This window comes from Aplysia californica, unplaced genomic scaffold (assembly GCF_000002075.1).
Source record: "Aplysia californica isolate F4 #8 unplaced genomic scaffold, AplCal3.0 scaffold00085, whole genome shotgun sequence".
In the NCBI taxonomy this organism is placed as follows: Eukaryota; Metazoa; Mollusca; class Gastropoda; order Aplysiida; family Aplysiidae; genus Aplysia; species Aplysia californica.
Genome location: NW_004797355.1, coordinates 1,215,978 through 1,240,835, shown reverse-complemented (window position 1 = coordinate 1,240,835; position 24,858 = coordinate 1,215,978). Strand labels below are relative to the sequence as shown.

Sequence of the window (24,858 nt, the reverse complement as noted above, 5' to 3'; positions counted from 1 at the left end):
GCCATCTAGATCACGTGACCTTAAACAACAAGCAAGATGGCGGACAGTACTGCAGGTGAATGAGTAGCCTGTTCTCAAAACAATACTGAGACAACGGTCCCCTTTGAATTAGTTCCCTCTGGTTTTAACATTTTCACCTTGAAACACTCAATTTTAGTTTAGTCTTTAACATCACTCATTGCTTATTCACTCCATCATTGAATATGGCCCAAACCGAGTTTGCGATAAATCATAAAATTTGACTCGACCGCCAGTAGACGAAGACGAAGTCAGCAAGATCTACGACGCACTCGTTCATTCAACTTTAAAAAATCAACTCGTTGAATCGTGTGTAGTGTGCGCATGTACATGTTTAAATATTCAGAATCGTTTAAAGAATAATAGATCTAGATCAGGGCGTTTGAGGTTGTTTTTTTTCTGTTATGGAAGCAAAACTGAATGTTCTCCGCTAGGCTAGTCCGCTAGGCTAGAACTGTGTCTGTGGCTATTGCTATGCGGCATGCGTACGGTACCCTGCCCCCTGGTATATAGACTCGTATGGCCCTTTAAATAAAGTTTAGATTTAGAATCTAGGGTAAGCCGAATCTAGAATCTAGATTTAGATCTAATCAAGTATGCTCTCGGCCTTGATAATCGCTCAGCTGGACCTCATCACTTATCGATCGATTGGCCTTCTATCTTGGCCAAGAGATCGGTGATTTTGTAGTTTCGTTCGTTAAAGTCAAGGGTAGGGGGTTTCAGTGCCCCCCTGACCTAATAAAAATATGGAGAGGAGGGGGGGTTCAGGGGGGCATTCGTGCTGTATATTTTTTGATTATTTACAAGAGTTCGGCGTCATCTTTAATCGAAGTGACTATTCGGACTCGAGTCCGAATATGAAAAAATGTGCTATGAAAAAATGTTATTCGGACTCTGATTCTTGTCCAGCATGACATCACTTCCGAATTCCTGTGACTCGTGAATTCCTGTGACTCGTGACTCCTGCTTCCTGTCCTGCCTCACTCGTGACTCGCCTCAGGCCGGGTAGAGACCGGGATCACTTCGGGCAAAATGGCTTAAATGGCGTTAAATTGTGCCTGAGCCGAGTTTTTATCTTATGATGAATTTGAGGCCGGCCTGAATCGTTAGAGCGCTTCTAATAAATGTTTATTTGTCAAGAGGTCATCAGAAGCAATTAAAGAGATGGCTTGTTAGCGTGTGTCGGGGTCGGATGGGCGGCGTGCACACGTGTGGCTGTGTGTGCGTGTCGGGGAAGGGTGGGGAGGTGGGGCGCTATCGGTCCGGGCGTTGAACGTCGCATACGCGTCAGTCCCCCCCCCCCTGCAACTGATCATTATTCATTATTACAATAATAAGCTAGTCTTGACGTACATCTACGTAATGAATTGTGCGCTGGTTTATGGAATCAAAAGTTGCCGTATGCTCAGCTCTACACAGCAACACAACTTTTTCTTGGTAAACAATCGAGACGACACAGGCTTGTGTATTTTAACGAATTGGTCTTTTATTTTTACACAGCTCATAATATGCAGGTGCCAGGAGATCTGCTAATCTTCAATTTTACCTTTTTCTACAACAAAGAAAGTGGGAAACATGGGGGGGGGGGGGGCGTATCAATGAGGCGGCGGGCATCGGATCAGCAGACAAGGTGTGGGGGAAACTAAAAAATGGCGGAAAATTGGAGGCACTGAACGTTAGATCTATAGAACGAAGACTCTTCATTTTTTCCGGACCCGTGTCCGAATAACATTTTTTCTTATTCGGACTGGAGTCCGAGAATATGAAAAATTTTTATTCGGACTCAAGTCCGAATATGAAAAAATGTTATTCGGACTTGAGTCCGAATAATGACGGCTTCTTTAATCCTGCCATTCGGCGAGTACTGGGAAGCAGCATTTTTTTCGTTGAATTCAATTTCTAGAGCAAGAGATTTTCAGATGTCTGAATATTCAGGTACTTCTGTTGTGGTTAGTGCAACGGTCCCGGACTATATATTTCATTTCAAAATGCCTTAAATGACAAAAGTAGCAATGCCAATCGGGCTTTCCCGCGCGGCGAAAATTTGGTCCCCGTTTACTGGCGATTTTGCGGACCCGGCCGAAGCGTAGGTGATTAACTTTGTCAACCTCTGTCTGCTCTATTTCCAAACCAATCCGAATGAAACTCGGCAACCAATCAGAAAATAGGGAAAACTAATGATATGTGGACGTTGAAGTTCGTACACATAAATTAACCTATACTTTTGGTGTCGGGAACACTTTCGTATCGTGTACACCGAAAACTATTTATAAAGGAGTTTGAATTTCAACGCCGAGATGGTAATAGATGTATCTATTCTCTATAGTGTGCTCAAATTTGAACGTTCTGTGTCAAGTAGTTGTTTAGACCCGATCATAAATACACGACTACCCCCCTATCCAAAGCGGCTTCGCACGGAGACCGGCCATTTTCCCCTCACTCTCGTGGCATATGTATGTGACCTTCAAATCCCCGCATGACTATTTCGGGCCCATTCATTGGTCACTTGAAATAGGGCAATGGCGGGCGCGCGCGCATCCGGTTGTTTTTCTCTCTATTCCCCTGTAACATCGCAATGGGGGTATTCCGAGGCGAGGTTATCTCGTCTCGGGGTGTTTGCGTCTCAACGGGGAAAAAGAATTTTTAATTGTACGGCATGCTAGATTGAATTAACTTTTTATCTTTTACGGTTGGCGTGGTCTAAAGTCATCATAAAAAGCTTTGCAATTATTTAGTCATGCTGCCGACATATATTCTTAAAGATCCCATGTTGTGATACGATGCTATTTAAATAAAATGGACTCATCCCGACACCCCTTTTTCGCAAAATCGTAATATGTACACCAAAATTTTAATTATAACAAAATAACTACGAAATTGGTAGTAAATCTGACTGCAGAAATGATTTCTACACTCAAAAACACATCGGGTGGCCAAGTTTCTCTCGAACACTCCGATTAGTTACCGAGATATCGTCGATTTTCTTACAGAATCTGCTACTGCGTGGTCCACGTTTTAGGAGTATTTTCCTATATTTTGCCGACCTTTACAACCCCATAACTTTTTTATTTATGAACCGATTCTTAAAATTCAAGAAGCTTAATTCTTAGGATTGAAAATTCTTTCTTAGGTACCAAAAAAAGGGAGCTAAAGTGAAAATTTAAATTTTCATTGGCATTGCTAACAAAAGGTACTGCAAGAAAGCAAGACTGCTCGACTTTGCCAGTTCTTAATCTATTTTGCTTTTTGTCACCCCTAAAGCAAAAACTAAAAACAAAAAAAAAGCTTGATCTTGTCTTACACACACTCAAGAAGTCTCATTTATAGACAGAAGAAATGAGTGGCTATCCCTCTGACTGCTGATGTCTGCTTCTTGATCTAGCCTTTCATGACAATGATGAACAAAATCAAAATCTTCTTGTACATATTGTGTTTAACTTAAAATAGATCTAGATCTAGACCTATTTAATTATTTAATTTGTCTAGTGCATTCATTGCTTTGATTTTGATAAAAATTAGTTACAAGAAAACATCCCCTAGTCCTAGATCTAGTGCTAATGACATGACTGAACAATTGAAAATCCATCCTCACTTGTGTGCTGTCAGTGTCTCTGTGGTGCAGAGAGAGATATTCCACCTACTTCCATTAAAAGTCTTTTAGTTCTCTCTCTTTTGACACTTACAGTACCGTCAGCGAAAAAATTAAACAACGAATGGACGCACTGCACTGAAGTAAACACCAAAGGAAGTCACCTGTGTGATAGCTGAATGGTTGATGAACCTCTCTGAATTTTTAGAACGTGTTTCTTGGGCTGCCAAGGTTTTTGTAATTTAAAAAAATTCTAACAGGGCTTCAGCGTTCTAAACTGGTGCGGTACCCAAGGGTTTTTCACTATTATAATAATTTAGCCTTCGGTACTGTAAGTGTTAAAGGATTGGACTTTTCCTGAAGTTTCCAGATTTATAGAAGTATATCTTTAAACAAGCTCAAGTGTAGAAAATGGTAAAAACGTTTGGTCTAAAGAACTAGGATTTTTATTACAATCCTTTGCGAGCAACTTTTGGCTACTGATGATATTTTCCTACATTTTTATTGATTGGATGATGACAGATTTACTCAGTTCATCAGAACCTCTGTCGATTTTGAAGTTTGTCATGGACTTGATTTTTACACAACACTGAGAGCCAGATTTTGTTGTGTTTTTTTCTGGCTTTTTTTGGAAAAGCTTTCTTTGTTGGTGGCTTCGCTGTGGCTCTTGTAAATTTTTCACATTAGAGGGTGATGTCCCTTGCATTTCAAGTGTCATTGGACTTGTGCCTTAACTCTGAGCTGGTTGTATGGTGTTTGTCCTGTGGCAGACCAGGCCTACTACAAGAAATAGCACCAATATCCGATATCCTTCATGTATATACCTTCTTTTACCAGTTTCTGTCACAGGGCTTGAATTACGTGTTCAGGAGGGCAGGTAAAAATTGCTTTGGTGGGGGCCTAAAAATCAGGGGACACCGAGGCAATTTGCTAGGGCATCAAGGCAAAAATTATAGGTGATCATTCTGTTGATTAAAGTTGGTACTGTATTGTGCATCACAACGTTTTTAAAATAACAATACAGTATATTCTTGCTCTCTACAAAAGTATAGTTATCGGAAATTTTTTAAAATCATGAATGAAAACTAAGTAAATCACAGTAAAATCACGCCAAAATAAAAAAAGCACAAAAAAATCAGTTTTAAATCAAATTTATGATCACGATTGCATCTGACTTTTATGCCTTTATGACTAGCTCTTATTGATTGGATTAATAATATGAATGAATATGACTGTTGATAATAGGACACGAGAGAAAACAGTAAATAATATGACCAATTAGGTAAGCCATGAATCATTTGAGATTCAAACACAGTGGTTTACAGGCTGTGTAGTGATAAAATAAAAACACATCATGGTAAATGAAAACAAATTTTGAACTTGTATATATATGAAAAAGAAAAAATGAGGAGTGAAAACAACTTATGAACCTGTTTGAAAAAGAAAAGAATGAATTACTAAAAACTGCTGTCTAGCAGTTAAACAGTGTGAGGTTCTGACTTATAGATGCTGAGTGAAAACAAGTTTTGAAAATACATGTTTTAAAGTACATGTATGTTATATAAAAAAAGACTTAGGACTAGATCAGAATATTGAAAATATGTTGGCACACACAATATAGAAAAAGACTGGCTTACTGTTTGTCCCTATGGGAGGAAACAAGTGATTTTGAAAAGTATCACCAAGAGAAGTTGGTTTCAGAGAGAATAGTGCTGTTTTATTAAGACGTCTATTTGTGAGACACATCTTTTGCCACATCTCTCACATCTGCTGTCTTCTGTTTCATCCTGAGCTTTTTTCAGACACTGCTGAGGTTTGGTATCATTGGTGTGAGTGTGTTTGTACTGGCCATGACAAAATGGACCCAATTGTCAAGCTGAGCAGTGTCTGACTGAAGTTTTGATGAGATTTCAGACAAGTCTGACAGGATTTCTCCACCCTACCCCCATTGGTTTATTTTCATGGTGACACATTTTTTAAAACAAAAAAAACAAGGGCACAGCAAAAATTGCCGCGGCTAACCCTTTGATTTTTTAAGGGCATTACGGCAAATTGCAAAGGCACCAAGGCAAATTGCCGCGGTCTATTTCAAGCCCTGCTGTCATGATGATTGAGTAGTTTCGTACTCAAGTAGAGACCTCTATTATGTCTAGTGATAAAACCAGTGTTGGTACTATTAGCTGTCCCAGTCATTTTATGCAAGATAAATTCTGAAATTATGCAAACTGAGCCCCAAAATGGGAACTTGCGATTCTGTTAATTTAACAAAGAATGATAAAGGAAAATAATAAGAAATTATGCAAAAAAAAGATCAAATTTTGCTAAATTATGCGGGGTGCATAAAATCACGGGGACAGTATTAGAGAAGCAAGTTTTACCTTTTTGGAGCCCAGGGCCCCTGTACCTTTGTTCTGTAGGGACAACTCCTCTACCTTTGTTCTGTAGGGACAACTCCTCCTAGATTTACTCCTCGTCACACACAGGAGTTGTTTTTATATATTTCAATTTCAGGTCTTATTTTATGTCAAGCTGTTTTTCTTTTATCAGAAGCTCATAACGTGCATTTTTTCTATATTTCTCTTAGATTCAACTAAAAGTGAAGATGACAGTCAGGAGTCTACTACATCTAAGGTAAGCAAAGCCATCATAAAATTCTCTTGAGAACTTTTACTGCTGTATTGTCTCTGAGACTGTTTTAGTTTTTGCCTAGAGATGCTAATCATCCAGTTGTTGTCTTAATAATGAAATATAATGTCTTACACAATTATAAACACGTTTTGCAGCCTAGCTAGTCTGGGGCTGGGTGGAAGAATACAATTTAGAAATTCATCATAACTTTTGTCCTCCCTTTTGTTAATTCTATGAATTTACAGGTTTTGCTCACAACAATCTGCAAACAGACACATTGATCATTGTGCTAATTGCTATTATTTAGTAAGGGGTGTTTTTCCACTTTTAATTCTAGTCCTGCAAGGTACTTTTTTATCAGAAGAGTAACAAGTTTTAATCATTTTGAGTTTAGATTCTGAGTTTTAAATTGTCAAACTAACTGTAGCAGATGTGGAGCAAGATATATTTTCTAATTATTGTAACTTCTTTCCATCTAGGTTTCATCCTCTTTCAGTTCACCCAGCGCTCACAATAATGCAGGTATGTATTCCAATTTTTTGCAGAAATTTTGAATGGTTAAATTCAGCTTTTTAATCTATACCCATGTACATTGACTTGTAAGTTTTGTTGTCAGTATTGACTGTGCTCTATTCCCTTATTAATTTTAAAAAGAAGAAAGTTAACAACCAATCAGTATAATTTTACTTTCACATTTCTCTGTCAAAATTGCAACTGTGATATTCTCTTTGAACTTTGATATGGGTTGTAGCTGCCATTAATGCAAACTGTTTTGTGCTAAATATTCATGTTTGTCAATATATTCCACTTGGACGAAGGATACCGCTAGTAAGTCAATACATTATTTTTTTCACAGGTCCAGAATCTAGCGTGTCAGCAAGTGATAATAATCAGGTGACAAGCAACTCATCCGACACCAGAGACTCTCACTCTGTCGTGCAACCGTCAAAATTTGGCTCGTCTGCACCTTCAGGCTTCTGGGGTAAGTGTTAGAGAAGTGAACAGTCTACTCTGCTATTTTGAGATCCCTACATTAGGGCTGATGACAGCGGTTTAAAAAAAAAAGAACATTATCACCTTAAGATGGTGTGATATGAAAAGTCTTTGTGACTTGTGGTAGACTTGACAGAGCCGCAAAGAATTTGTAATTTGAATTAATTGTGTGTGGATGTGTGTTGGGACAGGGAGCTGTTATCTTTTGATTTACTGAAGAGCTTTTATGTTCCCGAATTTTCAAATCTTTGTTGAAAATTCCGCATTTTTTCATTTTCTTAGGTGCATATTTTTTGTTACCAGTGTAATTATTACACAGGGCGTCATTTTTCGCCTGATTCTGTTACCTTCAGTTAGCGTGAGTCAGCATCCCGCCAGAGCTCCCCGGCTCAGGGTCACGGGGTTAATGAGCCCTGAAGCGACTTTGCCGGTGTCGATTAAGAAGTTCGCATTTTGTCTACATTAAAAACGATATCACTTCTTCCCCATTCCAAACAGCAAACCATTACACGCATTAAAAGCTCAATGTCTTGTGATTTATTTTGCATTAGAATGGTTAATTTCTGTACCTTAGTTTTTGTTCTAGATAAGTGTTTGTAGAATACCCAATTTGTCCTATTTTAGTTACGTACTTATTAATAAATTATTGTTTATTTTAAAATGGCACGACAGATCTCTCCAAGATCCCGTCCACAGTGTCACTGCACAGCGTAGCTCTGTAGTCTGCTCGATTAATTGAAGGCTTGCAAAGCAGCGGACAGCCGTCAAGTCTCAAATCCAGTCCGCAGCCACAAGTCCCACGATTCACACAGTACTGATTTGCGCTAGGCCTAGTTAATTGTCCCAGGACAAGCTCGAAACATGACCTGCTGACTTGTGCTGTCTCGCTACAGCGAGCGAGCGGCAGACAGCAGGACCGCTCGATGTGTTCAAGTGGCAGTACTGCTCGCTGTGTGAACTTTGAACCATGGAGGAAGGGAGAGGCTGGGCTTGTTTTGGTGCAAGACGTAGAGAGCTGAAGTTATTTTTAACTTCCCGCCGTTGATCAGTTAAGAGAGTGGATAAGTGAGAGGGAGCGTGGTATTGTACCTAGGTTTCTGGTAGTAATAAGAATAAGTAGACTTAGATTACCCTGGAATGGAAAACTCCAGGGGTTGTTGTGGTTGGCTTTTGTATCGTATGTATGTAACCTATTTTGTAAATGTGTTACACTCACAGTAACATAATACAGAACATTTAGGAGACGGGCTAGGCCTACTTCAACCCAATGTCAGGGCCAAACAGAATCTTTTGTACTATGTACTGAGCTCACAGCAACGAAGGTTCGCGGCATCACGACACAGTACAGCAGGACTGTCCGCGATTCACAACTCTCCGGAAGTTCCCCCCGGTGGCAAGCAGGAGGCAAAGCACTTCACAAGTCTGCTTGCAAGCCTCTAGCGCAAGCCGTCCGCTGCTTTGCAAGCCTTCGATAAACCAAGCAGAATCCAGCCCTAAAAAGAAATCAGAACATTGTCAGTTATTGTAAATGGGTATAGAAACGAAAATAAAAGCTGGAAAAGCCTGGTGCTGATTCAGTGTCACTGACTGGAAAGCTTGAAGAGAAGCCATCTCTGTTGTTCAGTCAACTTATAAAACCTAGATCTAGCGTATTAAGAAAAATAAGGAATAATTTATCGAGTGGAACTGATAGCCTACTGTTTGTGTATTACATTGTTGTAGATGTATTCTGGCACTAAAATCGGTTTGTACTTTTTCATAGAGAGACATCAGGATAATTTTGATAAACTTAAGAGAAAATATGCGAATATTCCCGATTATATTAGACACATAAAGTTGTAATTGGAGGAATTACTTCATAGCGAATTGTGTGCCAGATGGATAAAGTTGTCAAATTACAGCCTCCTATTATACGCGCAGATACCATCTTTTCTGAGTATCTGCATCAATGTTATGTCGTTCATGTTCCAAAAGTTCGACAGTTTTTGTTGTGCAGTTTTTTTAATATAGATTTTTTTTCATTCACACTTGTCCAAACTAATCTACAATTTAGCATTGCCGACTTCATCACGTCTAACGAAATAACCAGACAAGTTACACTGTCCATTGTTTTTGGGGTCTCAAGAGCAGAAATGCATGCTTTGAGTGCATTAAATGATAATTACCATAAATACAAGGATACACCTAAAACTGTACATTGAAAAGTACCTAAAATGTAGTCAGCCCATACAGAGCAACTAAAATCCACTGCCCGTTCACCGTGTACAATTTTAGAACTGTAAATTTTGTGTTCGGCAAAAATAAATGAAACTGATTTCTGATCTTTTTCTTGTCTGTAACATACAGATATCCAGGAGTTTGAATTCCTTACAGTTTTTATGTATTTCTAAGTTTGAGTGTCAGTGTTTACTAATTTTTTTATTCTGTTTTTCTTTTCAGCCTTTGGCTCAGCTCACAACCCTGGTAAGTGTTTAAAGTAGCTTAGAAATTAATGGTGAAAATAGTGAAATGGTATAGGTTTAATGCCCCCTATCAACACTATTAGGTTATTTAAAAGGCCATCCCCAATAGGACCAAGCCAAATGGGAAATTCGCGTAAAGTGCCTTTCCCAAGGACACAACGTCAGACCAAGCTGAGGTTTAAACCCATGAACCCGCTGTCTCATGTTTATGAGTCTGGTAGCCTAACCACTAGGCTCCACTAGGCTACCGACGTCACCTCAAAATTAATTACCTTAAGAATCCCAGTAGATTTGATGACATAAATGTTAAATGTGACATTTCCAATTTTCATGCATGCGTTAGTTAAAGCAAAGCAGAAAGAAGTCAATTCTTTTCTGCTTGACCCGTTTTATGTTTTAAGGATGGGTGTAAAAAACGCATTGCTGAAGCTATAGTCTTTTTTTTTTTTTTTTTTGGCTTCTTCTGACTCATTAGTTTATGCACTTGGTTAGAGTTTATGGTTTTATTTTTTTACATTTCAAATGTGCTTTGTTTTAGTGCTATTAAAAGTTGATTTTTATTATTCTTGAACCTATTTGGCAATATCCTTGTTTTTCGGAATGTGCTCTTAGATGTACTGGATAATACAAACAGACAAGCTACCGGAGAAAGCTTTTGATGTTCTGCACAGGGTGAATTATGTGTGAAGGTGTATAATCATTGGTATCTTTAGTCTGATAAGAGGGATACTAGAAAGAAGTTTTATAGGATAATACGTTTTGTTGAAAGTAGCTGTTGAAGTCATGTTGAAATGATGAAAATTTTAAGTTTGCCTTTCTGTTTACCTCTCCAATGGCTCAAGAAATTAAAATATTTTCTTTTTGATTTGATTTTCCGTTGATGCAAATTTTTAAGTACCTGATGAGAGGTTTCTAATTGTAAAACTGATAACTTTTCAGGTGTTTACTCAAATCCCTTTGTCCCGCGTGCCCCTTTAAGGACAGATGTGGTTTCAACTGCATCATCAGTCCCAAGTGAGAGAGAAAGTAAGATTTTAATTTGGTTTTCGTTTTAAAGGTGAATTAAAACGGTGTCTCTACAACTTGTGTTATACTCATGTTTGTGTTTCCCTCTTTTGTGTTGGGAAGTGCAATCCAGATTCTCTATATGCACACTGTGTCTGGAATACAGCATGTTAATTGAAATTGATTTGAGTACTTTGGCTGGAGCTCTTTTTATAGCCAATATACGTGGAGCTTTTTGAAAGCTCATTTCTGGAACTTTGACATTATGTGCCATGTCTTTTGGACTGCTTGTCATGATCTTCTAATTTGATTGTCTGTGATAGGGTTTTAAAATTTTACTTTTTAAAGATAATTATGTACGTTCATGAACCCCCCGGGGTGGTGCTACTGACTGAAGTGTCTTTAGGCCAAAGGAGATATATTAACATGTTCTTATATTCAGTAAGTCAGCAGAATTGTAAATGGGCTGATTCATCAATGTCATGCTCTTATAACTGTGCCTGAACTGTATACAGGGAACTGCTGCTTTTTTTCTTTCCTATTCCTAACTATCGTCATTTTTTCTCTACTTGTTTTGTATGTTTGTCACTCTCTTGCGAACTGCTGTTTCCGGGGTGCCTGATAGTCGAAACGGACTTTGTGCTGTTGAAGCTAGAGAGGTGAGCAGAGTAAGTCAGTTTCCCTGTAAAGACTTCTCTGTTGACACCCACCCCTTGGCGTTCATATGACCTTATGCAGTTGCGAGCTCCGTAAAACCCTCTACTAAAACTAAACTAAAAAGCAGAGTAAGCCTGATTCCCTGAGTATGGATTTCTCTATTGACATCCGACCCTTGGTGCTCATATGACCTTATGCAGTTTCGAGCACCGATAAGACTACTAAAACTAAAATGTACAATCATGGTTTCACAGTGCTCAGTGTTTCTTGCTGAAAATATTCGTTTCTTTATCTTTGTTAGTGGATTGGAGGTGACACATCATTTTCTTTCTTGTGTGTTCACTGTAATTTGTAATTTCTACAACAGGAGTATTCGGATAAAAAAAGAGAAGTCACTGTGGTAGGTTTTTGAAGGAAATGTAATTATCTGAAGTTGTTATCGATGACGGAAGTTACAGCTAAAAAAAAAGCTTATTTTGCGAGCAAATGAACAGATGAACTAATTTTGTCTTTTTTTAAATTGCCTCAGTTGGTGTGTGGAGGATCGCTGTTGTTTTATTTCATATCTTTTGCTTGTATGCTGTACTTTCTTCCAGTTGTAATGTAGAGCTATGATTAGACATGGAAGCATTTTTGTAAAGTCTGAGACGTGGCCAGATTGAACCTGCTCCTATTTTATCTTCTTTTCTCAGTTGAAATAGTTTGCTCTTATTCACTCTCCAAATGAGTCACTTAAGACTCAAAAGCTTTGTTTTGTATGGGTTGAGATAATGGGTCTTTTTTTTGTTCTATGTAAATTTCATCTTCTTCTTTTTCTTCATCTTCTCAGTCGCATTACCCTTGATTAAGTCCGATATCATATACTGTCTATCGTATACTGGGCAGTCCAGCTCAGTTCCCTTATAGCTTTTCCTGTATTTTCAAAGGAGTAGACCATGTTTCCTGTCTCAGGGCTCTGTGTGTTCTGCGCTGCTGGAGGATATCTTTTAGTTTGGTGTGCTTCTCCACTCTAGCATTTTGGTGATTGTACTAGTTTAAAACATGTGTTGTCTGAGTCTTGCGTGTGGTGTTCTTAGTCTCAGTTTTATGATGTTAATTTTGTTTTTTAATTAATTTTTTTTCCACTTTAGGTCTCTTAGCTCCCAGCAGACTTGGTGCAGCTGTCAATAAAGATACTGGAGAATCAGAAGGTAATTTCTGTTGGTAATAAAAAGGATGCCCAGAGAAACTCCGAGTAGTGTCTTGTTTTATACCTCACATATTCTTTGTTCATCCCTCTTTGAAATTCTGGGGCAGTTTTTAATCTTTGTGCAGGCTTTCCACTCTGTGCTGCTGGTCACGGTGAACGTTGTTTCAGAGGACACTCGTTTGGAATGCCTTGGTCATGTTGAACGGTCTCAGACTTACACAGAAACCAAGGGCCAAAGGCAGTGTGCTTTGCATGATTGTTTTGGGTTTCTTTCGATTATGGATATGCTACGTTTAAGATTACCAACCTTCATACATATGAGCATCAATGGACATGTCCGGAGTGCAGGGATGTTGCTTCCTGAAACAAGAGCAAGAACAATACATATGAGCAAGAAATAGGCCTTTCCATGGGAAAAGGAACATTCTGAGCACTAATGGAGCCATTTTTTTATTTAGAACTGCTTGACCTGTTTTTCCTTTATGAAAATATGTTAACACTGAGAATTTACAAATTGTGTTTCAGCTGAAGAAAAGCGTTGCAAGTATTTGAAGCCTTCCATGCTAGCCACACCAAAGTTTGGAGGTATGTCAAAGTACTGTTTTTATAGTGTCCAGTACATGCAGCATGCATTAATTTTTTTGGTTTCCAAGAGAAAATTGTTCATCTGTAGGGTGAATTACATGTGATGTAAAGTCATTCGATCTTCAAGTCCTGATTAGATAGTTACTAAAAATAAGTTTTGAAGGAAATACGGTTTTGTTGAAAGTGGCTGTTGACACAATGAAATTTTGAGTTTGCCTTTTCCTTTTTATTTTCCTCTCTAAAGGCTCAGGATTTGGAGGTGCGAGTCTTGCTCGACCAGAGGTCCCAAGCTCAACTTTCAGTCCAGTGAACTCTTTTCACATACGTCCCTCAGTGTTTTCTGGCCCCAGTGAAGCAAGCCCTGCAAAAGGTGTGTACATTGATGTGTGTGTGTTGTGTGTGTGGAAAGGGGAGGCAAGGCTATGGCCATTTGGCCTGATTTGCATGTTAAATGCGAAATTGTAACCTTTACCTGTGGGTCCGGGAATTCATGTCTTCGTTTTAGGTCGAAGTGGATTTTTTAATGTGACAAGTCCTTTTCTCTCTCAAATATTGCTGGCTACATCTGTGTTTGCACTTTCTCCCAAGTCAAATGCTGACACAACGCCATTAGTTGTTGGTGGTTGGCAGGTGCTCCTTTTTTCCTATCAAATATCTGTCGTGCTTATCTTTCCTCCTTTTTTGTGTATGTTACTGTCTTGTAACGCCTCCTATCTTTGGCACTTATATGACCTGTGTTGCAAGTGCTGTAAAACGCTTACTAATACCAACAAAAAAAACTAACATTTTATGCATGGTGTCATGAATTTGAGGGAACTTTTGCAATGTTAGTAGCTGACTCTGATAAGTAATAATTAAGTACTTAAGTATTTCTGTGAATCTTCTTGAGCTGTGTTTTATCTGCCTGTCTTCTGATTTCTAAAAGCGGGTGGTTGGTGGGTGCTCTGGTGTGGTTTGCTCCTTTTTTTCTATCAAACGTCTATCGTCTTTATCTCCTCTCCTTCTTTTTTATGTTTGTTACTCTCTTGTAACACCTCTAATCTTCTGGCACTCATATGACCTTATGCAGTTGCGAGTGCAGTAAAACCTTAACCAAAACTAAACTAAGATTTTAAAAATCCAATTCATGCTTATTATCGCTTTGTTCTTGTCTCCCCCCAGCCACTGCTCCCTTACTGAAGCCAGCCAAGTTACCTGATCCGACAAAGGCTTGTGATGGTAAAGGTAAAATTTTTAAACCTCCAGTGTATCATGAATTTTTTCCTTCTCCGATTCTAAACTGATTTGAGTGTACTTATTTCTAGTATTTTGAATGTGTTGCAGAATTTATACTGTACTCTTCCTCTTGTGCATACTGATAATATTTTTAAGAAAAAAGGGAGAAGTTTTAAAAACACATTTTTTGCTTGGCTTTGTCACCCTAAAATGAAATCAAAGGCGTGTAAGGTGATGCAAAAATTTTAATTTGATAAAAGATATGTTTGTATATTGAATAAGTTTGATGCCCATTTCTTTGTCATTTATACTGGTACAGAAGTTGAATTAGGGCCACAATGACTTGATATCCTAGAGCTTCTGTTATGATTCCCAGGTGTAGTTGTGGGTATTCCATGCATAAGATTTTTTTTTGCCTTGTCCATATTTGTGTTCAAATAATTTTCAATCATTTACAGTTGTACTGCTCCGTATTTTTAAAAAAAAGATAAATAATGCTATGTAATATACAAATAGAAATGTCACATATGGCATATTTTTTGGATTTTCCTGGGATTCAGGATTTATTATCTTCGAAAATAGAGTCCTGACAATTTTAATGTTTTATTTTTATGTGTAATAAATGGAAAAGTGCCAAGTCTTTCACATGTTACTACTCTAATTTTTATTTTTTCTGGAAGCATTCTGCACACACACACACACACACACACACACCCCTTCCTCTCTGCCCAGTGTGTTTGTCTCATTTTACTCTTTCTCGATCTTCTAGCTGACTCTGCTGGTGACCACGAGGTGACAGAAAAGGCCAGTGAAGCATCTGCCGTCAGCGTCCAACAGGACGGGGCAGAGGGCAGCGTGGGAGCCAATGAAGTCTCATCATCATCTTCGACCTCGTCGTCGTCTGCCCCGGTTCCGCCTGTGCACTGTGAGGCAGATGGCGCCACTGCAGCAGACGCGTCCGCTTACAATCAGGACATTGTGCCAGATATTAGCAAAAATAACAAGTGAGTCTTTGGCTGGCACCTCCTCGCTCTGTTCGGCTTTTTCTTCCAGTGTGTTTTTCAGATATTTAAATATACAGTCATCATCATCCGGTGCCTTGACGACTGACGTGGGCAATCATGGACCTCCACTTCACTTTGTCTTGTGTTGCAGCAATGGTGCCTGTTGTTCTTGCTGCTCCCAGCCATATTGTCAACTTGTCCAGTATCTTTTCCCTCTGCCTCTCTTTCCCTCAAACCCACCTGTTGTTACAATATTCTCCAATGCTTCTTCCCGCATTGTGTGTCCAGTGAAATTTGCCTGTCGCTTTCATATATATTGTCATATATTCAGTAGTCCGGTGCAAATTCTTCAACGGACGTTTTTCAGGTTTAACCTTGTAGGTGTTTTCAGTCTGTGATATTTTGTATTTTGCATTTCCTAGCCTTTTAGATTGTGTTTTTGGTTTTTGAAAGCACACATACAGCAGTCAACCTGTATTTATAAATGTTTTCCGCGGCCTTCTTTTTTTAATAGTTTATGTATGACCTTGGATAGATGTTGTCTTACTTCTTTTCTTTTCATGTATTTATTGTGATCTTGGATCTTGTAACGGGATGGGACCCTTTCTTTTCAGGTCTTGCTGTCCCTTTTTTACTGTCAGCCCTACTCATATCTTTTCATTTTGAATTAAATTTGACCCTCCACCCCCCAGGGCAGTGCCACTGACTGTAGTGTCTTTAGGCCATTCCTAAAGTGGGGACATTTCTCATTCATGCACAGTAGATTTGAAAATGGGCTGATTCATCATGTCACGCTCATTACTGTGCCTGATCTACAACAGGGAACTACTGCTTTTTCTTTCCTAATCCTTACTATTGTCATTTCCCTCTACTTCTTTTGTATGTTTGTCCCACTCTTGTGACCTGCAATTTCTGGGGTGCCTTGATAGTTGAAGCAGACTTTGTGCTGTTGAAGTTAAAGAGGTGAGCAGAGTAAGTCTGATTCCCTGTAAAGACTTCTCTGTTGACACCCACCCCTTGGCGCTCATATGACCTTATGCGGTTGCGAGCGCAGTAAAACCCTTTACTAAAACTAAAACTAACGAATTAAATTGTCTTTGTAGGAACAATCTATATGAATATTTTTCGCTTGTCGTACAAACATTTCGCTCTTGTTTCTACAGGCTGAAAGATTCGTCTGGTGTATCGAGCAGCTCTTCGTCTGATTTTGTGTTCGGGAAAAATCTCTCACAACGGGTCACTGTAAGTAGCCAATGATGAAACCTTGCATTGTGTTTATGTGTGTGTGCCTGGAGAAAGGTCCCAGTTGTCGGCAAAGCTATTTTTGAGCAACGGGATGAGAAGGCCAAAAAAGTTGTAGCAGGTTCAAAATTTAATTCCATCAGGAAACACCTGTTTAACTTTTTCTTAATAACATTTTGAAAGGATTTTATATTTTGAGTCTAAAAAAATTTTCAATTATTTTTGCAACATGTACTTCACTTAAGGTTAAAAACATGCAAGAAATTGGGCTTTTCTCCAAACTTTGTTTTTAACACTCTGTTACAAAATGTTGCATCTTTAAAAGTACTCAAGATATTTGAAAAATGTTTTTTTTAAATATCAGCGTGTTCAGCATTGAATTTGCTTCAAAAATCTATGCCGTTATTCTAATATAAAAAAATTCTGACAACTAGGACCTTTCTCCCTACACACACACACTCACACATAGCCTTAGGGATATTCATTCTCCGTTTTGCACCATCGGAAAAAAATCTAATTTTGTGTTCTTTTTGCTTTTGTGATTCTTTTGATTCTTTTTTCAGTTGGGATAATTTGCCAGATTTTTGTTTTGGAATATAGATGCCTCTTAAATGCAATCTTGAAATCTGGGGGAAACGTTAGTGATGTCTTGTCCGTCCCTACTGTTACTGTTGTCAGTAGTATTGAAGAAGCAGTTTCAGTTTTTGACTAATAAGTATGCATTTTATAACTGTACAATATAGCAGCTGTCATGATTGTAGAGTTGTCACATTGATAGTGAAATGTGTTCTTATATATGCATGTATTGTAATTCTGCTTTCTTATGCAAGCGTTTTTCTTACTGGCTCTTTGATGTTTTGGTGTCAGTGATTTGTGTTTGTTGCAGCTAGACTCTCTCCCCCCCCCCCCCCCCCCCAATGCTTGGCAGCTCTGTAGTAGAGTTGCTTCGAATTCTATGACAAACTGTTGTTATTATTGTGCTGACTCACTGCAGACATCTTCTTTCCTCTCTCCCACACTGCCCACTGAGCTTCTTTCTTGTTCCATTTTCATATTTTAATTTGTGGCTTATGGTTCATTTTTCTTCCTGTTTCGCCTGCTAGGGAGTTACTTCACCCAGCGAAGTCACAAACGAAGCATCAGCGTCATCCGGTTTTGTCTTCGGGGAATCATTGTCATCGCGTGCAGTGACAGAAGCAAATGGGTCTAGTGAATCTCCAGATAAAGATGACAGTGACTCAGATTCAGGTACTTTTATATGATCGTTGCCATATTTAACAGTCTTTTTAATAAGTTTTTGGTTTGTTCAGCCTTTTCATTGCCAGAGAATTTTAATATTTCCATGCCAACTTTGCTAGTAAGCGAGGGGAAAACCCACAGTTTTGTTAACAGTGATTGCTAACTGCTGGAGTGTAAGGTAGCATTTTCTGTCCTTTTGTGGCAGAGTAAGACTTTGAAAGTTTAAATGTTCTTTGCTGAGATTAGTAACTGTCTAACATGTTCGGATTCTGTACCCTAACTGATTATAGTAACATTTTGGGGAGGGGGGGGTGTAAAGTCACATTTTTCTAGATGGTGTTACAACCAGACCTCATTATTATGTCTCCCATGCTTCATTTTTCAGGTAAAATGAACAGAACATTAGAGGAATCTGCGAGGGAGTATCAGGCCAAACATGAAAATAAAACAGAGCTGAAGGAAGTGGAAAGGATAACAGGAGAAGAAGAAGAATCAAATGTTTTACAGGTCAGTTTGCACTGTCAGAACTGCTGGCGAGCGTGATATTGGTCTTTGCTGTTCTCTTGTAAAGCTGTTTCTGTTTTCATCTTGTCCTGAAGGACCACAGATTCACGTTCTGAAAGCTTTGTTGCATTAAAGTTTTAAATGACACTCTCTCTCTCTCTCTGTCTCTCTCTCTCTCTCTCTCTCTCTCTCTCTCTCTCTCTCTCTCTCTCTCTCAATTCTAGTTTTTTAAATAAATGTTTAATACTTTTTCTGTTTTCAGGCAAATGCTAAGCTGTTTCTGTTTAATGCCATGACACAGACCTGGGTTGAGAGAGGCCGTGGTGTGATCAGGTTAAATGACATGTCTTCTGACGATGCAAGAACATTTCAGTCTCGGTTAGGTGAGAGAATGTCTTTACTTTGAGCGAATTTTTGCCACAATATGGGTTTAATAATTTGGTTCTTTCAGTCGTGGACAAATCAAAGCTGACATTGACAAGACTTTGTTTATTTCAGAATGGAAAATTCCTTTTCCATGTGAAAGAAGAACAGTTGTAAAAAATATACTGATGGAGAATTCTCCACTAAAACTGGATTCCTGTATGTGTTTTATTGTTTACAGAATTCAGGAAGCTCTCCAACTGTTTGCTAAACACCAGCCAGAGGCAAAAATAAATGTTCATCAGCATAGGGGTCTGTAATTACTGGCAGTTAGAATTTGAAGCATTATATTTCCTAACAGTTTGAACCAATAGGGATGGGTTAAGGAGTATCTTTTGATATTATCTCGGGTCAGGGCTACAGGGACTAATGTTAGAGTTGTTTAAGTATAGATACTGGGACTAATGTTACAGTTGTTTAAGTATAGATACTGGGACTAATGTTACAGTTGTTTAAGTATAGATACTGGGACTAATGTTAGAGTTGTTTAAGTATAGATACTGGGACTAATGTTAGAGTTGTTTAAGTATAGATACTGGGACTAATGTTACAGTTGTTTAAGTATAGATACTGGGACTAATGTTACAGTTGTTTAAGTATAGATACTGGGACTAATGTTAGAGTTGTTTAAGTATAGATACTGGGACTAATGTTACAGTTGTTTAAGTATAGATACTGGGACTAATGTTACAGTTGTTTAAGTATAGATACTGGGACTAATGTTACAGTTGTTTAAGTATAGATACTGGGACTAATGTTACAGTTGTTTAAGTATAGATACTGGGACTAATGTTAGAGTTGTTTAAGTATAGAGGATTTGGGGAAATGGCAAGAGTGAGGGTTCCAGTGTTGGTAAAAGCAAGTCTTATTTCTTCATACATCGTGACAATCGCATCCCCTGTTCCTTGTTTCTGTAAGACAACCTCACAGTAGTCACAGTGCCCCCCCCCCCCCCCCCCAGATATTTATGCTCGGTCAAGCAGTTCAAAATGGGGGGGGGGGGGGGGGGGGGGGGCTATACTTAATTTTTATCGTAGGATCTTCATTTGTACATGTTATATTTGACTTTTTTATTCTTTACCAGTCATGAGGACTCAAGGTAGTCTCCGTGTGGTGCTCAATACAAAGATATGGCCAGGGATGACAGTGGAGAGGGCCTCTGGGAAGTCAGTCCGTGTAACTGCCATGGACACTGACGAAAACATCAAGGTCTTCCTTATTATGGTAAGTATCAATGGGTGGTTGGTGGATGTGCTGATGTGGTTTGCTCCTTGGTGTCCATCAAAATATCTAGTTTTCATCTCTCTCCTTTTATTTTTTAGTAGTTATCCTTTTGTAACACTCTAATCTTCTGCAGATATTCTACCTACTTGTACTAAAACTCCAAAACTAAGATGGGTAACATGATATTCATGGTTTTCTTTGTTGCTTTGTAGAAATTAATCGGAGTTGTTCTCCTTAATATTGTTATTGTGAAGATGGGGGAATTCATATGGTTTTTCTATCCGTTCTTGGAAGGTTCCATGTGGGTGACACTTCTGTCCCATTTGTAAGATCATTTTTGTGTGTAGGCCTCCTGGTGTGTAGTGTGCGCGGCGTCACTTTTGGCCTGATTCTGTTACTTTTAGTTAAAGTGACTCAGCAGCCCTCCGAAGCTCCCCAGCTCAGGTCACGTAGTTAATGAGCCCTGAAGCGACTTTACCGGTGTCAGTTAAGAAGTTCACATTTTTGTCTATCGAGTATGAAACGATATAACTTGTTCCCCATCCCACACAGCAATCCATTACACTGTTGTATTAAAAGTTCAATGTCTTGAGATTTATTCTGCATTAGAATGGTTAATTTCTGTGGTTTAGTTTTTATTCTAGATAAGTGTTTGTAGAGTACCCAATTTGTCCAATTTTAGTTACATACTTATGAATAAGTGATTGTTTATTTCAAAACGGCACGACAGATCAGATCTCTCCGAAATCTTTTTTTAAACTGACTACGTATATCATGTCTTGCCGTGAGAAATCTTAAATCTTTGCGGGTAGTAATAGTCAAGTTATAAGAAAACAAAGGTGCACATTGCATTTTTGATGAAATACACACAGCGTTGGCTCTTGCTTTACCATTAGATACACAAGAGAAAGGTACTCTGCGTTTGTTATGAATCATGCTGTGTCTGTAGCAGCTTGCATACAGCCCAAAGAAAGATATGCGATTTAAAAAAAAAAAAAAAACTGTGTTAATACATGGGTAGAGATGAACTTCTTGTATGTAGTCTTCACGAAAGGTTAAGGACCACTTGCAAAAGTGCACAAAAAATAAAAACCTGCAAATCAGATTATTTAGTCTTTAACATACATTTAATTCATCAATCCATTAGTGCAAAAAAGAAATCTCAGCACAATCGAGACTGAAATGCTTGATTCCCGGCGCTCAAAAGGGACCCATCCTCAAAATTGAAAATCACGAAAGAAAGACGTGGGGAATGTTGTTCCATTTTTGTGTGGTCTTTATATTAGTTGCTTCAAATTTATTTGGATTTTTATGGCTTATGTTGAAAAATTCTTTTTATTAGCTCTTTGCAATTGACTATATTCCATTCATGCAGTTTCCCTAAATACTTTAAAAAACTGAATTCTATTAGCACTTATTGTGACAGAGTGAATGAGTGAATTTTTAACTTTCAAGAGGGGACTTATTTGTCTTTGTATGTTCTTTTACTCCATTCAGACCAACACAAAAGACTCAGAAAATTTGCTGCGTGCTATTGACTGGAGAATCCAACAACTGAAGATCTGTGAAGAAACATCTCGTCCAAATCTTGACAACAGAGGTGCGGGCAAGCGGAAAGCAGACTCAGACTTTGAGTTTCCCAACAAGAGCAAGTAAGGCCTGCACCCCTCCATGTATTTTGTACCCTTATGACATGCTGTGTGCTATTTTTTCTCTTTTCTCTATATAGCTCTTTTCCAGAAATGTTTGTTTTTAGAATACAAACCTTACAGCCCAATAAATCTCGTTTCTTTTGGTTAACGTGACATCAGGTTTTGGAATGTACTGTTTGATTTGTTTTGTAAACATCTGCCAGAATAAATATTCACATTCTTAATTGAGTCTGTGTTTCTTAATTACTTATCAGTGCATTTTGTAGAGTTAGGGGTTGTTAAATTTCAATGTTCAACGTGAAAAGTTGTTAAATAGTTCTCCATTTTGAGGATGGGTTATTTAATTGTCACAGTTTACATGTGATTAGCATTGCTCAGATTTATTTTTTTTCGCCATCAGATGCGTGGATGTTATTCAGTAGTCAAGGTTTAATTTTATGTATCTGGTAAAAGTTAAAACTGAATGTACTGAAAAGAAAGAATTTTTTTTTCCAAGCTAATTCCGTCCTATAGTAGCTTGGTGTTCATTCATATTTTTAAGTCCCTTTTGTATTTAGGGTAATTTTTTAAATGAACTTTTAAAGTTTTTTAAAGTGGAATAGAAGCAGAGCAAAAGTAATTCTGGAATGTTGTCTGAATGAATTTTATGTAACACCTGTGTACCATGTAGTGGTTGATGATGAAATTTTCTTTGCTTTCCTCTCCCTGCTCTCAGAAAAATGAGCAGTCCTACTGATTCGACTGTTTTAGCCATGAAGAAAGAAGAGTCTGACAGCAGTGTTCAAGATCCTGAAACTGAGGGTAAGAGAATTTTCTTTTGGTACTTGGTACATTTACAATTTTGGCTTCTTTTTCGGTGCACGGTTTCGGCACTCCTGTACAATTGCGGTCCCGTTTGTTTACATGACGGTCATTGTGGGAGTGAATCTAGATTTCTAGATCTAGATTCTAGATCTAGATATAGATCTAGGCCTAGATCTAGAATCTAGATCTAGATCATCTAGATCTCTAGATTTTAGATTCTAGATAGATAACATAGTCTATCTCTAGATCTAGATATAGATCTATATCTAAATCAAGATCTAGATTCTAGATCTAATGCTTTACCAATGAAGGAATAGTATTAAACACGATAATAATTTTGTTTTATCGTGACCTTTTTGAAAAGATATTGTGAAGCAAGCTGACAAAATGATTTACTTTTCGGATTCAAGACCTATGGAAATCGATACATCATGCTTACTGGGGAAGTTTTGACAATTTATAAGTATGAAATAATAAAAGGAATGTAATACTCAAAGAATGTGGCATCAATTTTTAAAATCTACATATTTGACCCTTGTGTTGATTTTCGGCAAATATCTCTGTTTGTGGATTGCATGAAGTAACTCATTTTGTCAGCACGCCTCGTATCATAAGCGTGTGTCAAGAAAAGTCGTGAAACTTAATAAAAAAGCACTGTTCTGTTGATCCTCCCCTGAGATACAGGTATTTGTTGGTGGCGACATGATAAATATTTTTTCTTTCTCTTTCCCAGCTTCCTGCGAAAGCCACTCATCATCCCTGACAATCAAATCGGAGTCCGACTAAATTGCTTACAGTATTCACCACATGGCTCATAGTCTAGCGGCCGAGTCTCCGGTGCGTTGTGTGGGGAGGCACTGACATCTCAGCCGTGACCGGCCTGAAGATGGGAGAAACATGCTTGTGGCATTACTGCGCTCTGAATGCCTTGAGAACTTGAGGAGGAGGATATTGCAAGTCACAGTGAATGGTTCTGCAAGCCTGGGTTAGTTCTGTGGCAGATTGTCTCAGCTGTCAAGTCAAATAAAGCATCCCCTTGAGAGTTTCAGTTGAGTGGTAGGTCATTTCTGTTTTACCAAAATGATGATATATGGTACTTTTTCAAACCTGTTTTTGTTTGTTTTTGTTTATTTTTTGGCCACGCACCGTCAAACAGATGAATTAAAAAGCATGCGAAAAACAAATAGCTTTGCTTTGTGCTCTCAAATTTTCAAAATTACTGGCCTCTATTTAAAGGGGTACGTATTTTGCTGAATAGTGTACCGGACTGTTAATACCATTTGTTTATAATGTACTTAGTCTTACAGAATGCTTGGTCAGGGAACTCAGTCTTGTCAGTGTTACTCTATCTCTAACAAATTGTCAAAGAATTGATTTGTGCTCTTGTAGATGGCTGTCTGTTTTAAATTCTTCCTGATCAAAGTGAAAAAGGTTAAGTCTAAATGAAATATTTGCATGTTTTTTTTAGCCAGGGATTGCTATAAAAATATTATCATTATTTGAACATTGAGTTGAAACTGCTTGGGAGTGTATGATGTGTTTTGCAGAGTGAAAAAATGACATCTAAACTTGTTCTCTTAAAAAACTCCATCATATCTAATGCAGTGTGTGTATATATATATATATATATATATATATATATATATATATATATATATATATATATATGTGTGTGTGACTGCCCTTCTTATCTTAGGATCACCTATATAACGTAGCTGAACATCTTTGGAGTTGTAGTACAATAAGTCAGTGTAAGTAAAAGTCTACTTTGGGGATGAAGCGTTTTTGGATTTTCATAGGTACTTTTCTGTTTAGATTAATCAGTCCCTTTAGGAATAAAAAGACCCTCCAGAACTCCTACTATGGAGTCATTTTGACCCGAAGATATTAAATCAAGTTGCACATGTCATGTTGGCTTCTGCTCGAAGATGCTCACTGGACACCAACAGTTGAGTGAATTAATCATCCTGTTTCTTGGAATGTCTAGGTATTAATATGACAGAATCCATTTTCCTTAGAGTGGAAATACAAATCAATCCATCAGCTGAGAAATTTGGCTTAATGAGGATAAGTGTATGTTGCCTTACTTTAAAAAATTAAAAATGATAATTGACACTTTCTGTCTGTGGTATTATTTTGTTATAGGCCTACTTGGTCAACTTTTCCAGTGTTGTCCAGTGTACTTACATTGCTATTATACTGTAGATGGCATGTGAGTGATCGTTTACAAAAAGCACTTGAATTTGGAATGCTTTACTTAGAAATGCACATACAAGAGTGTTGTGATGATTTGAAGACATGTCTGGAGCAGCTTCCAGCTTTTCAGTCTCAGCTCTGTGGAAGTTAATGAATGAAGCCCTTGCATCGACTTTGCCACCCTTTGTCAAGTTCATAAGTTTCCCAAGCAGAAAGTCACATCATCAGA

The 24,858-nt window shown here is 38.1% G+C and overlaps 1 protein-coding gene across 2 annotated transcripts; it reads left to right on the top strand.

Annotated features, from left to right (window-relative positions):
- LOC101858617 (ran-binding protein 3) lies at window positions 1–23,990 on the top strand. Of its 2 annotated transcripts, none has more exons than XM_005094583.3 (19): window positions 1–55; window positions 6,192–6,238; window positions 6,715–6,757; window positions 7,092–7,217; window positions 9,668–9,691; window positions 10,630–10,716; window positions 12,483–12,542; window positions 13,067–13,126; window positions 13,371–13,496; window positions 14,288–14,344; window positions 15,111–15,345; window positions 16,509–16,587; window positions 17,691–17,835; window positions 18,212–18,333; window positions 18,593–18,713; window positions 19,838–19,977; window positions 21,475–21,629; window positions 22,345–22,430; window positions 23,167–23,990. In XM_005094583.3, exons 1-19 carry the CDS (start codon window positions 37–39, stop codon window positions 23,217–23,219), a joined length of 1,785 nt encoding a protein of 594 aa, XP_005094640.1. In that variant the 5' UTR covers window positions 1–36; the 3' UTR covers window positions 23,220–23,990. The 2 variants fall into 2 exon arrangements, with proteins under 2 accessions (XP_005094640.1, XP_005094639.1); XM_005094582.3 differs by having other exon boundaries at window positions 14,288–14,350.
- Window positions 23,991–24,858: the final 868 nt, after the last annotated feature.

What these genes read in the sequence shown, in the direction of transcription:
- LOC101858617 (XM_005094582.3), top strand. An exon ending in AGTCCCAAGTGAGAGAGAAA is followed by an intron (nt 10,717 to 12,482) that starts GTAAGATTTTAA and finishes TTTCCACTTTAG; the next exon opens with GTCTCTTAGCTCCCAGCAGA. An exon ending in AAAGGCTTGTGATGGTAAAG is followed by an intron (nt 14,351 to 15,110) that starts GTAAAATTTTTA and finishes TCGATCTTCTAG; the next exon opens with CTGACTCTGCTGGTGACCAC.